The sequence below is a fragment of the Brienomyrus brachyistius genome, chromosome 21 (genome assembly GCF_023856365.1).
Source record: "Brienomyrus brachyistius isolate T26 chromosome 21, BBRACH_0.4, whole genome shotgun sequence".
NCBI lineage: Eukaryota > Metazoa > Chordata > Actinopteri > Osteoglossiformes > Mormyridae > Brienomyrus > Brienomyrus brachyistius.
In genome coordinates this window covers 7,452,690-7,469,936 of record NC_064553.1, presented here as the reverse complement: position 1 = coordinate 7,469,936, position 17,247 = coordinate 7,452,690, and the positions used below count along the sequence as shown (strand labels likewise).

General features: G+C 43.3%; 1 protein-coding gene across 1 annotated transcript; it reads left to right on the top strand.

Annotated features, from left to right (window-relative positions):
- Positions 1-884: 884 nt before the first annotated feature.
- Positions 885-7,964, top strand: LOC125716753 (protein crumbs homolog 1-like). The gene is made up of 8 exons (XM_048989423.1): positions 885-978; positions 1,571-2,491; positions 3,651-4,201; positions 4,446-4,611; positions 5,088-5,991; positions 6,096-6,368; positions 7,398-7,424; positions 7,567-7,964. Exons 1-6 carry the CDS (start codon positions 930-932, stop codon positions 6,139-6,141), a joined length of 2,637 nt encoding a protein of 878 aa, XP_048845380.1. The 5' UTR covers positions 885-929; the 3' UTR covers positions 6,142-6,368; positions 7,398-7,424; positions 7,567-7,964.
- The last annotated feature ends 9,283 nt before the right edge of the window (positions 7,965-17,247 follow it).

The window sequence follows — 17,247 nt, the reverse complement described above, 5'->3', positions numbered from 1 at the left end:
ATACGTTTTAAAAGAACGGCAGCGTGTATCATAAAGATTATGTAGTCGGCAACATTAGGAATTACGAGAACTTATTTTTATGGCGAATGTGCGTTTTCCAAATTCTGAAACAAGCCCCCCACACACAAGCGAGGGCCGCGTTGTAGTATGGGTATTGTAGTACATTTGCAAAATAGTTTCATTCAAAAAAAGAAGACATTGCGTACTACTATGTTACCACTGTTACTGGCTGTACTTATGCATCTATTTTGCAGTGTATAGTGCAGCTCAGGTATGTGTGGATCCTGAAACTGGGGAGCAAAGCAGATTACAGAGTGGAAACACACCCAAATGTCCAAGTGATATCTCTTCCGTTGTATGTGACTTTGTATGTGACAGTTCCTAACTACTTGTTTTTCTAAAGGGAGTGGGGCTTCATTAAGAAATGTAACTTGCTTAGAGGAGAACTTTATATGACTGGTTCCGCCCACTTTCCTGTAGGTGCTGTAATTGTAGACATTGCTGTAGATAGCAGAGCGGATGAGACCAACCTAAATGCGTCAATCCACTCAATAGTATACGAGCCATTTATGTTTTCCTCACCTCCCAATCACAGATTGCATTTTTTGTTGTTGTTCTATAACAAGTAATGTACATACATAAAGCTTATATGTATGTAAAATTGCAGGTGAGACATGGGAGGCTGTTCAAAAATGGCCCGTAAAAGTCACCCCAGCCTGTAAGACGTTTAAGGCGCATTACCCTAATCCCAGGGACCTGCCTGGTGGGTGGAGATCCCAAGCATTAGAGCCGTCAGCTCCGCATGGGTGACTGAGAGCTTGACTGCTGGCAGCAGCCTTTAAAGAATTAGCTGTTACATGATATTAACTAACCAGCACAATATTCCTCAAGGAAGATACACTCATTCATGGGGATACCTTAACACAACAATGAAGAAACTGACCTGCTATCTATGGGTCCTACTTTTATTCAATAAAGGTATGGTTTTCTACCTCTTTTTATCATATAATTATAAAGAGCACAGGTCATATGATTTATATTATCTGTTAAGGTTCTTTTAAAAATATTACAATACACTTCAATGTGATTGTAAAACAGTCACCTATATTAGATATACTGCCATATATCTAGACTTTATGACTATTTTCTGCGATTAGTTAAAACACATTTTAATGCCTGTTATCTATCATGAATATCAGTTATAGAAGAATCCGATGTTTAATAGTTATCTGTAATTGATTATTTGAAATAATTTATGGATATTCTACTTCGTCACCTAGGCTTACTTCGGTAGGAATAGCTGTGCCTTACTAATGGAAATTTGATTTAACTGGCCAATCCAGGCTGGTATTCCACAAAGCAGGATTTCTTCATTAGGCAGATAACTTAAGATAAATGTAGGGATTGTCCAATAGGAATGTTACCTAACTGGTTTCCTATTGGACGATTTTCACGTTTGGCTTTAGTTATCCAGATAACTGGGGAATGCTGCTTTGTGGAACTCCTCTCTGGTTAGCTATTTATCCTGGCATAAAGGGAGGCTTTTAAATCTGAATACCTTTTTCTGAAGGTGCCTCATGTGACAACGATACCGATGTATGTGATTCGAACCCATGCCAGAATGGAGGGTCATGTGAGAAGAGTTTTTCCAGTTACACGTGCCACTGTTCAAATGAGAACCAAAACGGCATCAGGTACGGGGGCCCAAACTGCACCGAGGCCCTGGTAGGCTGCAGGGGGCACCAGTGCCGTAATGAGGGAACATGCTTCCCATTCCTGAGTGACGAACTGCATGGCTACCAGTGCTTATGTCCTGGTGGCTTTACAGGCTCCTACTGCCAAGAATCCACCACATTCTCCTTTGAGACCGATGGTTACGTCCACCTTGAGACATCAGTCCCAGATACAAAAGCAGACTTGAACATGACCCTCAGCTTTAGAACCGCGCAAGGTGATGGACTGCTGTTTCAGCGAGATGTTGGAGGATTACTCCTTAGGCTGCAGCTGCTCATGAGCCACCTGCATCTCAGCCTTCAGGAGGACAGTGAACCTGCAGCATCATTGGCGCTGCCACAGAACGTGACCGACGGCTGGTGGCACACCGTTGAGATCATCCTGGGGCAGGAAAGACTAAGTATTGGTCTATTGGATTCCTCGTGTCAGGAGGACTGCGAGAAGCAAATGGCTGTGAAGAGCAACCGGACCAAGCTGGAACTGACACGTTGCGGCATGTTCATCGGTGGGGTCCGGGGGGAGAGTGGAGCCGGCCTGCCCCATTTTATCGGCTGCCTGCGGGACCTGCACGTCGACAACGTCACACTGGTGCCGGTCCATTGGCCGAAGGGGTCCGCAGAAAGCCTCACCCATGGGTGCATAGAGAGGGACCAGTGTGTGGACGACCCATGCCAGAGCAGGGGTAGATGCCATAATCAGTGGCCGAGCTACAAGTGTGAGTGCGACAGTCCCTTTGAAGGGCAAGATTGCTCAGAGGGTAAGAGTCTTATCACGAACACAGTCACAATAGCCACCCTCACAGTCAGCAGAACCTTCTATTTCGTATTACTGCCTCACATCACCCGTAGCGCAAACGTTCAGAGGATACACTGCTGCCTCACATTTCTATGGTTGGGGCTTTAAACTGCACGCTCTCCCCTGGTTGTGTGTGTCTCCCCTGGGTTCTCCAGTTTCCTCTAGCAGTCGAAAGGCAGGCAGTGAGAGTATTTGGCACCTGTTAGTTGCCACCAAAGAGCATGATTGCGTTTGTGAGTTTGTGGATGTGGGCATGTGCCCTAAACGGACTGCCTTCATCCATCGTTAGCAGCGTGGTTTAAATGTGTACAATTGTGTACGGACGGACGAAGAGACAGACAGAGATACAGACAGAGAGAGAGAGGAAGAATTGGGTGGGGGTGCAAGATTAATGGGTCATTTTAATCTGTTTGCAATATAATTGAAGTTGCAGTTGCATTGTGCACAATCGCTGTTTATTTTGATCATTCATATAATAGACAGGGCATTTTATGTGGTCAAAGATAAGTTACTCGGGAGCATTACTAACATTTAAAATTGCTTATGTATTATGCTACTTACTGAGTCTGCTAATACGCACAGTGTCCTTAATCTCCTTATCTAACAGGTTTATTATTTGTGGTTCCGCTCATTCTGTGGTGTAAAAAAAATGGAACGATCGTGTATTACATAAAAATTACTGTAGCAATATATTTTATTTATATTTCTAAAAAACTAAGCTCATGATGAAATCGTGTCACGAGCAGGATTGTGAGCGTATGTTGTCTATAATAACTATGATATTTAAATGCGCACTATGTAGTGTTACATCCGCCTATTGGTCGGGGCGCGAGGAACTCTCAGCTAGGTTTCGTATATGTAAATATTCGGCCTTTGGGTTTTATGTTAACTTATGTTCTGTATAAGATGAAATAGAAGCGTGACATAAAACTGTTGGAAAAACAGTGACAGGGTTTAAATTTAAGCAGATTTTCCCAACATTGTACTGTATAAGTGCTTTTCCACTAAATATTTTGTGTAGGTATATAATTGTAGTATTAAATGACACTAGAGCGCTGAATAGTAATGACTGAACAAATAAGCTTTACTTTGAAATAAGCTGTACTTTGGTTTCTGCACAGAGAATATGGCTGGGAGGTTTGGGGATGGAGGTCTGGAAAGCTACGCTGTTTTCACTATTGATGACAACCCCGGACGGAACATGGTGCTCAGCATGTTGGTGCGCACACGCAGGCGGAGCGGACTGCTGTTCGCCCTCGCCAACACCACCAGCCCCTACCTCCGGCTATGGCTGCAGGGCGGCAAAGCCAGAGTGCAGGCCGATCAGGCCCCGAGCCTCACGGGGCGGCTGGCGCTGAGCGACGGGGCGCTTCATCACGTAGCCGTGAGAGTACAGCAGGACCAAATGGCGCTTTTCCTGTCGTCCCAGAAGCAGGGGGAGCTCTCTGTTTCCATGCCGCCGGTTCGGTCAGGAGACGCGGTTTACCTCGGGGGACTGACAGACCGGCGCTCCAGCGCCTCTTTTGGTGGTTATTTCAAAGGATGCATCCAGGACGTACGGATAAACTCCCGGCGCCTCCAGCTCTATCCCACAGGCAGGCCACCGAGCTCCTATGCCCTGGAGCGCCTTGTCAACGTAACGCGAGGCTGTGCAGGCGACAGCACCTGCAGAGTAAGTAATGCAGCAGAACTGTGCTTAAGTCAGCAGCCATGTGTTAGCGATCGTGAACTTGTTAATCGTTATTCTGCAACACTAATCAAATTTAATAAAGATATTCCTTTGTCCCTAATGCCTTTTTAAATCAAAAGGTGCGATACAAAGATGTGATCTGTCTGTCTATCTGTAATATGCACAGTTTTTAAATAATTTAACCTGGTAACTGTACACTTGTCTTTTTTTTTTTTGTCTGACTAAGAATAATCCGTGTCAGAATGGGGGGGTGTGCTATCCCACGTGGGACGGCTACAAGTGCTCCTGCCCCGCGCACGCTGCCGGCCGGCACTGCGAAGAGGCGGCGTGGTGTGAGCTGTCCCCCTGTCCGCCAGCCGGGCTCTGCCAGCCCAGAGCACAGGGCTTCGAGTGTGAGCACCGAACCTGGCATAATCCAGCAGCGCCCTTCCAGATCTGAATTGTGCAGAGTCGCTGAAAATGAATCTGTAGGGATAATGATGGTCTAATGGTGAATTTTGATACAGCCCATGTGGTGTAAATTCACCTGGACACTTACTTCCTTAAGTACTGATCAGAGTTTTTATAAGGTACTACTGCCATTGTCTTGGTGTGATTTTATTATTGAAACATAACTTTGGAGTTTTGTCTTGTGTTGCATAGAATACAGACTGTGCCTTAAACAAATGAAGGATAAATAAGGAAGAGACTATGGCAGAAATCAATAACTGAAGTAATTTTTCATCATGTACTTCCCTGCTTTGCTCCCATAGCTTCTAGGATGGGCTCCAGACCCCCATAACTATGCCTAGGGCAAGTGGATATGAAAAATGGATGGATGGATGGAATTATCATTTATGCCTTTGATTTTCTGTGTCTTTTTATTCAGGTTTTTCCAATGCAACGTTTTACGATGACAGCGATGTCATTTCTTACAAAGGCAATGGCAAGATCTCTCGAACTCTCAGCTACATCTCTTTCAGGATTCGGACAAGGAAGCTCAACTGTGTCATTCTGCATGCCGAGAGGGGCCCTGAATTTGTCACGGTCTTCATCCGAAACTCTTACCTCCTGTTGGAGTTGGTGACTGGCCCAGACCCCTCCCTCAAACTGACCCTGAAGAGCCAGCACGCCATCAGCGATGGCGAATGGCACTCGGCGGAGTTCTCTATGCTGGACCCCTCATTGCCATCTTCCAAATGGATTGTCAACGTTGACGGCAAAAGGACAATCTCCATCGTCAGATCTGGGAACCTCGATTTCCTGAAGGACGAGGCTGACATTTTCTTGGGCGGCTTTGGAGTCGACGTCGGCGGTAGCCTTGCCGGGTGTCTGAGTACAGTGGAAGTTGGCGGAATAGCGCTACCCTACCATGGGAACAGTGAGGTGAACATACTAAGGGTCCAAGATGAGCAGTTCCTCAAGACATCCCCCAGACCAGTTCTTGGTGGTTGCTCGGGGGCTGATGCCTGCGTGCCCAACCCTTGCCTGAATGGCGGCGTTTGTCTGGACCTTTTTAACCTCTTCAGCTGCACTTGCCCGTCAGGCTGGATGGGACCACGTTGTGAACTCCGCACAAACCCATGCTCCATCAATCCATGTGCCCATGGCAACTGCAGCATTCACTCCCTGGGGTACCAGTGCATCTGTGATACTGGTTATACTGGGGTTAACTGCGAGGAGAAGACAGACCCCTGTCTGCACCATCAGTGTTCATACGGAGCAACTTGCCTCAGAGGAATCCATGACTACTCTTGCCAGTGCCGTGATAACAGCACTGGAAAATACTGTCAGTGAGTCTCTAACATGCCGTGTCAGTCTCACTCTATTGTGTTAAGCATTTAGGTCTTTTGAATAGCATCTAGCTTAATTAATTGATTGATTTCCCCCCCATCAGTGAGAAGATTAAAGAACTTCCTTGGTATATAGACAAGATCCGGTAAGCGATGCATAACCTTGTGTGTGTTTTGCATTTCGGCTTTTCGGATACTGAATACCTCGTCCCGCATTTCATTTAACTTGTTACGACGCATCGGATTTCCAGCCGCCTGAAGCTTCCGGTGTCCGTCTGTGGAAATGAGCAAAGGAACTACACGTGTTTCAATGGAGGTAACTGTACCGACGGCACTGCAAGTATGTGCAGCTGCCAGCTGGGTTTCACAGGTCACCGGTGAGAAAACTGCTCCTTCCTTTCAATTACTTTGTTGCTGTCGTTCTATCGATTTTCCAGTCAGTATTACAGCCTCTTCCCAGGTCACGATGGGGTTATGTTGCGATCAATCTACCGTAAGACGAAAATGCATTCTAATACAGTCTACCTTACGTGAGCCTGTAGTTGAGCAAAATCATTAACGCAAAGTCTAATTTATAATAAAGTGTTGAGTATCTCATGTAATTTATTGAACAATGTACTGAAAGTGAAAAACATTTACCCCTCGTGAAGTCGAAATATTGTAACACGGACCATCATAATCCGGCGAGCGTTTGTATAACTGACAACTTAAAACAGGAAAAAAAAAATGTGACTTGTCATTCTTGCTAATGTTGTTTTAATTGACTCGCACGATTCCATTTTCTGCATTTGTTCCTGCCATATGTTTTACTTAAGTAAGCAGCATTGACTTTTCTAACTTGATCTTGCAGCTTCTGGCTTCCGGTTGTCTCCTGTCTGCTACAAAGAATAACACATTTAAAAGAATATAGATTTATTATAAACTGCGTATTGTGCCAGTGGCGAAAGATCTATGGCTTTCAATTCAGCTTGTATCTATTCACACATAATGAGTGGCAAACTCGTTAAAAGCTGAACATTTGAAGGACTCTGAGCAGAGATGGCAATTTCAGGTCCAGAAAGTAAAAATCCAGACCAGGATTTTGTTTCAACCAACCAGCTGAGCATAAAGAGTCAGTCACATAGTACTTAACTGATTGGTTGAAACGAAATCCTGGTCTGGATTTTTACTTTCTGGACCTGAAATTGCCACCTCCGATTCTGAGTCACTGTTCATATAGCACTAGATTTAGATAAGGGATGCTGGGTGAGGTCAGTTCTTGTCCAAATGCTGAGTGCGATTTTGGAACTTGGAGAAGAGTTTGAATGAAGTCACGTTCTGAAGTTTTCCACCTCAGTGAGTTGTGTTTAGAAGCAGCACCTCAGAGTTTGTTTTTAAGCTGTTCCGCCATGATCCCTGCATCACAGGTGCGAGACAGAGCTGGACGAGTGCAGGTCAGACCCCTGCCTTAACGGGGGCTATTGCAGGAATTTGCTGAACCGTTACCAGTGTGTGTGTCACGTCAGCTTCGCCGGAGAGCACTGCGAAGTGGACCTCGGCGACATTTACTTTTACGTATCTCTGCTGCTTTGGCAGAACCTCTTCCAATTGCTCTCCTACCTGGTCCTACGTCTTGAAGACGACGCAGAAGTTGAATGGGGGGTCGACGACGAATGACACAGTCACCATATGTCGATCGATGTTTTAACGTACGTTTATTTATGTCAAATGACACCAAATTTAAGTATTCATGGATTATCCTATAGTACAAAATGGGATTTAGAAACTGTTTATTAATGTGATAATGTCATGTTACACCTGTAAATGCTCATTTGAATACCTTTTTTAATATGAATATTTTGAATATAGTTGCTTGGCAATATAACTACAATAATGTGCTGTAGTTTTATTTTGTAATATCAAACAAAACATAATTACAAAAAGTAATTATTACGTATAAAAAGTAACAGTAACCTTGTCTTGCAAAACCAGTTGTCGAGGGGTGTGTCCTTTTTGTTGTAATTAAACAATAAAAATTTTTATATCATAACTTCATTACAGTCATGTTGATAATGATATGCATATTTTCCTCTAAGCAGCCTACTGGTTTAATGAAAGATGATCAGTGAAATATTTATTGTATGAAATTTGTTTGTATGAAATACAGTGGGAAATGAATTATATTAATTTTAAATAGTCTGGCCAGGTTGGGGGGGGGGGGGGTCATGCGTTGACACAGTGTGTTGCTGCACCCTCCACACGACTAAACACCTAGGGATCCCATTTTGCAACCCCCCCACACCGACACGCGGTCCAGTCTCACCCTCCGGAAATGGTGTCTATCTGCCGCAGCCAGGTGTTACGTGGGCGTCCCCCAATGTGCCTCATTCGGGACTCCATCACAACACAGGTAATGTCCTTAATTGGAAACTCCCAGAGCACAGAGCAGCCTTTAATTTGACACAGAGTCAAACCAGTCAAAGTAAACGCAGTTAAGTCCAGTCGTCATCTCAGGTCACTGTATAGTGCCCATGTCTCGCAGTCGCACAATAAAACAGGGAACACCAGAACTCTAAAAACTCACACAGATATCAGGAGCACCACACACCCCTTCCCACCGACCTCATGACCCCCCCATGCTCTCCGAAGTCTGCCTATGGACTTCATAGGAAGAGTCACCAGAGATATAAATGTCGCTGCCAAGGTAAGTGACCCTCTCAACACAGTCGACATTCTCACCACAGATACTACTTGATACTTTGATTTCCATAAATTTGTAACTTAACTCTGTAATTTGTGTATTGTTTCTGCTAAATGAAAAAAAAAATCTGCCTGTGATAACTGAAAATCAGACTTTTAAGTCTTTAAAAAGCATCTCCAAATTTATGTAATTCTCACGGTACATTTGTGTAGGGTAAAGTCTTCATGGTGTGCGGGTGGGCTGCGATCGCTGTGACGCGAAACAGCGTTTTACTATCTTTCCGCCACTAGGGGGCAAAACATGCCTCAGTCATTAAAGAGACCACAGCCGGCATACCGACGCTGCCTCTGCAGGCAGAGGCACTGACGTCATTATCCCAATCAGCGCTAGGTGTGCCCAATCACAAGCCATATAAGAACGAATATAGGAACACCATGATCGTTTGATAGCAATTCTGTGCTTAGTTTATTAAATTGTATAAATTTAATCTTTTATGTCGCTCTATATTTTACAGTTTAGTAATGTCAAGAATATCTGCAGGGTGGCAGATCATAAGATTGGGCAGCCCTGTTCTACGTTTAATGTAAAAAGTACACTGCGGTGACAAACTCTTAACGGATTTAAAAAAAACTTTCATTGTCCCTTTAAGATTTTTGAACACATCGTGGTTTAAAAAAAACTGCTGACTGTCCAGTAGATGGCAGCATTGACATTGGTAAACAAACTAGTGCCGAAATCTTCACCGGTGGAAAAAAAATAGGTAACTTCGGGGGCGGGGGTTCATAGGCACAAAGCTATGAAAAGAATTAGTTTGGTTTTTAAGTTACTTCAGACTGTTTACTGGTAGATTTTACACGTTCCAGTGCAGCGTACAGCTTCGGACATACAATTTCCTCCTTCCATAAGCAAACGGGATTAAAATCACGTGAGATGGGCGTCCGCAGGATCACGTGACCCGTCGGCCGCTTTCTTTTCAAGGTGCGGGTCACATGGCGCTGTCTAGGGCAGGTAATGTGAATTAAAGAATCCCTTCTCAGCTGCTGCCAGAGAGCAACCTGTGGTGCCTGACATGCCTAAAGGGGTCCTTATGGAGAGCCCGCTCCAGAAGCCAAGGCCATCTTTAGAGATGCGAGTGACAGCAGATCCCCACTTGGCTGATTGCTCAGATTTTCCCCGTGTCCATCTCATCAATCATCATCTGAGACAAAGTCAGGACAACTGTTCACGCTCCTCGGGGATGTTTTATGGTAATACGACTAAACTGCATTCTGAACCACTGAATGAACTGCAGACACGTATCATGACAGTGGGCGGTACTGAGCGACATAAAAGCAGTGAAAATCAAAAATCAATCCCTAGCTGGGTGTTTTCGTTGTTAAATTAAGCGCGATAATTGATTTAAATGTTTAATTGCTTGTCGGAGCTCAAACGAATGACCACAGTTGGTCTCTAACCACAGATTCACTTTCACTGAATCGTCATTTAGTTTAATTTAGTTAATCTCCGTGAACGCTCTCCAGCCCAAAGCAGTTTCGCGTTATTGCATGCGATGCAGTGTTAAAAAAAGAGCTGATAAGCTCTGTGGTCTCTGTGGAGCCCCGGATCTCAATGTGCTTCCAGCTTGCTTTTCTTGTCGCTCAAAAGGCACGCGCTTCACAATTAAATTATCAATCAACATGGAGTGCCGTGTTATTCTAGTTTTGGTGAACTGCTTGGCCAAACCACTAAACAAATTCAGATTTGTTTGTACGCAAACAAAACAAATTGCCGGTGATTAAAAGCAGGCCTGATGCATTAGCCACTGACTACAGTTATTGGGCAACTAAGGCTTCGGTATGGCAGCAGTGCAGCGTAAAACTGGCTGCTTATGCAGCGTGAGCTCCTGAAAGCTTGGGAAGACAGCGAGAGCTGGAGGAAAGCCAGAAAATCAAGTGTCACTTGTCTAGTTTGGTTTCTGCATGGTTGTTACATCTTAACCATTGCAATGCTTGTAAATATGAGTGGACACCCTGTCCAACTTGCAATAGGCGACCTGACCCTATTATAATGTCCATATCAGTATAAAAGACCAGTGCAACCAGTATGATTTGTGGAGAAAATATGTGTACCGGCTATTACAGATTCCTGCCAATTAAATAAGCTAAACCACATGTTCCAAAAGCAGTGCCCCTCCACACTACCAGTACCTGGAGGCTATAATGAATGGGATTAATGGGTGCTTGGGCTGCGAGTCTCAAAATATTTAATGGATTCCTATGTCAGGATCGTAATTTTTTTTTTTTTACCCTCGGCGTCGATGCGGAAGCTGAGGTTGCAAAAGCACCTGCGAGGAGCCGTGGCGTCCGATTTACGAAGGACTTGCGTAACGCCAGAACCGTGGCATCTGTAGTTATCCTCCTCTTCCTTGGCCTATGGTACAAATGGTGAAGCACTGTCCTTCGTCCACCTTCATTTGCAGCAAGCTTCTGCTCTTCCTCGTTCATTGTTGTTGATCCAAACCCGCATGCTTTGATAAGTAGCTCAGAGAATTATTCATGCGGCCCTGGTCCTTACAAAACACTGCAATGGCGGACTGCAGGAGCAAGTGTTTTTTTACCCTGCGATTTGCTTTTTAAATGTCACCTCTCATATATTTCCTGTTTGGTACGGTTTAAAAATGCAGGACTGGAAAAGAATAGCATCCAGTCACTTGCTTTAGTGACTTAGTTAAAATCAGGAACTAGGTCTATCTTGTTTGGTTTATCATAACTGTAGCTGGGTAATGAAGTCCATTCCTAGGACCCATTGTTGTGAAGGAATGATGATGTTTTATTTATTTTGTGCAAGTGAATCGGAACTTCCAGAACTTAAGGAACTCTTACTGTGGCAGTGTGTTTGCAATAAGTCATGTATTCGTCCAATAATTTATCCATTTACTATTTTGCCAGCATTTTTGTTTGAAGTTCTTTTTGGCAATTATAAGATACAGGGGTTTATTTTTTTATTATTGCTGTTGTACTATTCAGATTTGGAGCGTGTGCATACCACAGAGACGCCAACAGTTTATTGTCAGGAGTAGATTTTCAGATGAGTTGTGTGTTCAGTGTAGCCATTCTGCGCAGCGCTGGGCTACAGAGCTGTTAGCTTTGCACTTGCAGCCTCCCTTTTATCTTTAACGAGCCTATGCTACTCTGACCTCTCTCATTAACAGCCGCAGAGCAGGATTATTATTGTTTTGTTCTTCACGCTGTTCTCTGTAAACTCTAGACGCTCGCGCGTGAAATTCCCGTGCGGCTCTCTGCGACGCCTGATTCACCACGCACGACCCTGACAATCACCCCACGCTCGAAACCACTCGGAATCGAACGTTTTCGCCATTCTTCATTCCGAGCCTCACGGTAGCCGAACCTCTTGGCCTTGTCGGTGTGCTGTATGTTTTGAGATGCTGCCGCACGCTTTGGCCGTACGTGCGAACAGGCACATGTACCGGATGAACTAGAGTTTAAGTATGACTTTGAAAAACCGTAGTGCTAAAATCGCAAACAGTTCGTGCCACACGTTTGTAGTTGTCCTCCGGTGAAGAATGTGGAAATACGAGTAATAATTTCGAGGTGGTCATTTTTCAAGAGGCTTTGTTCATTATTATTATTATTTTGTTCATTGTTTGAAACCTGTTTGTCAGATAGGTTTGATACAGCCAATGTAGATCATATGGTTGTTGGAGCAATATTTTGATATTTTCATGCACAAGGTATTTTTTCATACCGCCTGCCGGGTTATCAAGCTCTGTGCCAAGAAAATGTGGGAGAAAAAACAGGGACTTGGAGCAAGAATCTCTGCAACAGGAGGACAGCTATAGTTTGTTGCTGCCTAGGTGTTCATGTAACGGAATTTATTTGGCAAAAGGTATGATGAAGCAATGTGGCGCAGTAGGTGGCATCGTCGCCTCCTACCCCTTGACGTTGTCTGTCCGGTTCCAGCCCAGCTCCGCTCATACAAACTTGTGCATTTTTCCTGTATTTGTGAGTGGTTGCTCCAGAATCATTGACTTCCATCCTAGAGCTAGAAGATTTATTGGTACGTTGGTGACTCTGAGCTTCCCAGGACTAGGGCTGGGCTGTGTATCGAATGTTTACAGAATATGGATATATTCTCAAAACGAGATGTAGGACGAAGGCCTTTATATCAATCAGAGCTCTGTTAAAGATTTTGAATAGAGACCAATAATATTCCTGCCTGGTTGTAAATAGCGCAGGAGCTTCAGTCGCGGTGCTGTGAAAAATCCCAGAATTCACGGGTAAAATCAAACCACTCAGTGACTCACAGGGGATTTGATGTGGTTGAGATGAGGAGCCGATGTATCTTACATGCACTAAATGTTCAAAACCACACTTCATGGAATATTTTGTGTATTGCTAATCTGCCCAAAAATACCGACATTCATTTTGGTCCCTATTGCCCCGCCCTATCCATCTGTGATCCAGTATCTCTGGGGTACCAAGTTCAGCTCCTGACCCCTGCTGTGTGTGTATGAGTGTTTGGGGGGGGGGGGTTTCCATGTCATAATCCCTATCTGAGCATCATTTCTCCAGCACATGTGTGTCTAAGCGTGTTCCCTGTGATGGACTGGCATCCCATTCAGTGTCTCACCAGCCTTGTTCCCTGTTATTACTATTATTGGAGAGAACTCCAAGGCCAACCACGGCTCTGCATGTTGAAGATTGAAATATTTGTGGAAAATAGATGGATAATGGGTATCATGTAAACCACACAGAAACCTGTGGCTTAACTGCACTTTAGTTACAGATAGAAATAATTCTTCCTTCACGGATTGGCCCCCTTTTTAAAAAATCTGTAGCACACTTGATCTATGTCACTATGAAGCTTCCCACCATGATCTATACAGTCTGCAGCTGCACCATTGTTACCCCAGCTGAGATTTCAGAGCCCTTATACCACCACAAGTCAAGTGCATAGTAATGAATAATCAAAAGGGTGATTGTAGTAATCCAAAAATGGAGGAATATTTTATTTGTTCATATTTATCAGGCTCTTCTCCACAGAAGATTGCAGGTTTGCATGTTTTCCCCCCAAAAACCCAGATGCAACAGAAAATACAAGTGAAGGTGACATTCATCTATGAACTTCGACAACTTGATGAATGGCGTGGAATCATGTTTGATGAAAAAATGTTGTTGCAGCGTTTCATGTGCTTTTCTAATGAAAAGAACTAAACTGTGGCATGACGACTAGGTCTGCATGGAGCCGAAAGTCTTATGTAGAAACAGTAATAAGAAAAGATTCCCTGTATTTGTGTGTGTGTGGTGGGTGTGTGTGTGTGTGTGTCCATTTTTTTTATTATTATATTGTGGGGATCAAATTTCCCCACAAAGTGAAAAAACCTGTAACGTTTTACTTTTGTGAGAACATTTTTAGGTCCCCACAAGGATAACTCCAATATTAGGAAAATATGCACATGCAATCAAGTAAAAGCAAGTCTTGTGTGTTGTTTGGTTACTTACTGTATGCTGTAGGTTATGATAGTTGGTATTAGGGTGTCAGAAATGAATGGAGAGTCCCCATAAATATGTGAACTGTGTGTGTGTGTGTGTGCGCGCGCACGCACGCGCACGCATGTATGAATTGCAGCTACGTTTAATAGGCAGACAAACTCAGCAGGACTTGGCTCAGGGCATTCCATCTGTTGGGCTCGATCGTTTGGGTGCAACCCCCCCCCCCCCCCTCCCCCAACCTCCCCTGGGACAACAAAGAGGCTTAAAGGGACCTATCCAGCTTAGAGAAACCAGAATTCCACAAAAAGTACATTAAGTTTCTTTTGTTTGTCACCAGATGATTTGCTGCACATATATATAATTTGTTATATAAATAATTTGTCTTCTGTTAATTAATATTACCTTTAATTATTCATTTATTTCTTTAGCATCCCCCTCCCACATTGCAATTTTCAGTTTGCCACAAGCCCTTGGTCGCTTTCTAAGGTACAGGTAGATGAGGGAGACCCACGGGCCGTATGAAGCTGATTACCACAGACTGATCCGCACAGCATCCGAATTAACATGCCAGCTCTTAGATGAAGATTGGCTAAGCCTTGTAGCCTTATTTAAGATTCATTCCGCAGTGAGCGTGAATAAAATTTTCCAGTCATGTTCCAGACATCCTATCTAATAAAATAATGGCACCCCCCCCCCCCCCCCCATTGCAAGAAAACAATAATGTCATTCCTCATCCTTTGAAAGCACTTTGCATTTCTGCCATGATTTGAACGAGAAATCAACTGCATTTTACAGATATTACTTATTAGATTTTTTTAGTAATGTAGACATATTTCATAATTAAGATTAATGCCTTCAGGGAATAAGCCCAGTTCGGTACTTTTGCGCCACACGTTTAAACATTCAGCCTTTTTTTTTATATAGAAATGTCTGCAAAATACCGTTGGATAGATCTTTCTTTAAAGGATGAGTGTGGGGGCTGTGGATGTGTAAGGTGCTGTCTCTCTGCTGTGGGAGTGTGAGAGAGCCCCTTCCTGGACTCCACCCCCCCCCTCCCCATCTCTCTGATTCCGTCCCCAGGGCCCTGTTACCACGCTGTCGAACCGGGGTCTGCAGTAGGGGGCGAAGCTCAGCCCGCCGTCGGCAAACCCTAATTGGGAGACCTTTGCCACGCCACCCTTTTTTGGCATTTATTTTCCAGATTCATCAACAACGGACAAGATAATGCAGCTAATTAAGAGGGAAAAGATTGGGCCGAGTCTTTCAGTCAGCCGGCGAGCTGAATGGAGGGTCTTACTTCACAAACACGCCTCAGCTTTGTGCCACGCCGACTAGAAGGACCTTAAAGAGACAAAAAATGAGATAAAGGCGGGATTGCATGGGGAATTATAAGGAGTATTTTATTGAATCGGCAGCTGTTCTCAGTAACCTGTATATCACAAACTGCACAAAAGTGGCATTATGTTACAGTGATATAGTTCCAGTTTTGTGAGGGGAGGGGGTTCAGTAATGATCATTATATATTGCTAACCCTGGCTGTTTGCTCATCATTTACACTCAAGCTAGCAAATCCATTTGGCATAGATCTTGGTGCTATTTTAATGATAATGTATCCTAGACTAAAAGTGTCCTGTTAATTCGAATGTATAAAAAGGAAACTTCCAGATCCTTGGAGAATTATGCCAAAGTGCTGGAAGATGCCGGACTTTCTCAGTATTTTTGTAGTCAGTGTCAGTAGGTCCTTAATTGTTACAATTAAGTGGATATTTTGATAATCATACTTTCTTCAAGATTTTTATAATAGGAATTGAGAGGTACAGTAACAGTTTTTAATGAAACAATTCTAAAGGTATTTTGTCATTATTGGCCATCACAAAAGGCAAAACACAAAATTGATTGTTCTAACGTTTAAAATAAATGACGCCGATCACTAAGATGTTGCAGTCATCATATGGTAACCGTAGGTGCTGCATGATTGAATTGTGTCATACATGTATAATAGATTCATATAAACTAGCTAGTATATAGCATAATAACTGGTGCCATTCATGTTCTGGTTTGTTGGTCTGTCTTAATCATTCGATTGACACTATCACCCAGGTTTAATCTCTGCACCACGATTACACCTTAGCCGTTTTGAGTTTAGGAATCATTAATAAGGAACTATACATTTTATCATGAAATGATATTTAGCATCTGTTTTTGGGGGATATAGCTGGACTATTTTTGGAGAGGGGTGGGGTTGGATGAGGTTACGGTCTGATGCCTTCCTTTGGCTGCGGTTTCCGCACCCCGACAGCGACATGCATGAATCTGACAGAGTTGACACGCAACACCCCATTTCTGTTGGAATTTGACTCACCGACCAATCTCTCCACCTGGCCCCTCCCACCTACCTGCTCATTCGCCCTTCTCTTTGCCCATCCATCCCCTCTCGGCTTACCTCGCTGCCAACTGTAAACAAAAGCTACGTGAAGCATGTGACTGTAGATGCGTCACATCTCGATCGGAGACGCACACAACCCAATCTGCATCAATCGTTGTGTTCATTTAAATTTTTTAATTTATGAATGGAATGTATGTTTTAAATATACAAATATATTCTTCCACTATGACCTTTCTTACACTTGATAGCCATATAGAACGTATTTACGGTTATCTCTTGCAAGTTATGATTTTTTTGCCCATTTCCTAAATGTTCAAATGGTAAAAAAAGATTTGCTTTTAATGTATTTGAAGCTTTCATTTAATAGGTTCATGACATTCCAGTTTATGTGCATAAAACCATCGTAATCTGTTTTAAAACATTTATCTCTAATTTTCATTTAATAAACTACTACACATACTTTAATTGTGCTGAAATTTAATAGCGAAGCTAAAACACAGTAAATGGGCATCTTATCAGTATTTTCTGTAACTTGATACCATGTGTTACAGCCCCTGTTTCATGTTAGTCTTTTGCTTTTAAATATCAGTGCTCCCTTTGAATTAAATCCTTTAGAATAAAAAAAAAAGTGTATTTGTGTCCTTATTTGGAAATATACTGTTTTTATGGGGGGAGTCATTTTCTGCCAGAAATACTTG

Excerpts from the sequence above, each read along its gene's own strand:
- LOC125716753 (XM_048989423.1), top strand. The coding sequence starts at position 930 with ATGAAGAAACTGACCTGCTATCTATGGGTCCTACTTTTATTCAATAAA. Across the intron at positions 2,492-3,650 it reads AGGGCAAGATTGCTCAGAGG|AGAATATGGCTGGGAGGTTT; the intron begins GTAAGAGTCTTA and ends GTTTCTGCACAG. Across the intron at positions 4,202-4,445 it reads CAGGCGACAGCACCTGCAGA|AATAATCCGTGTCAGAATGG; the intron begins GTAAGTAATGCA and ends TGTCTGACTAAG.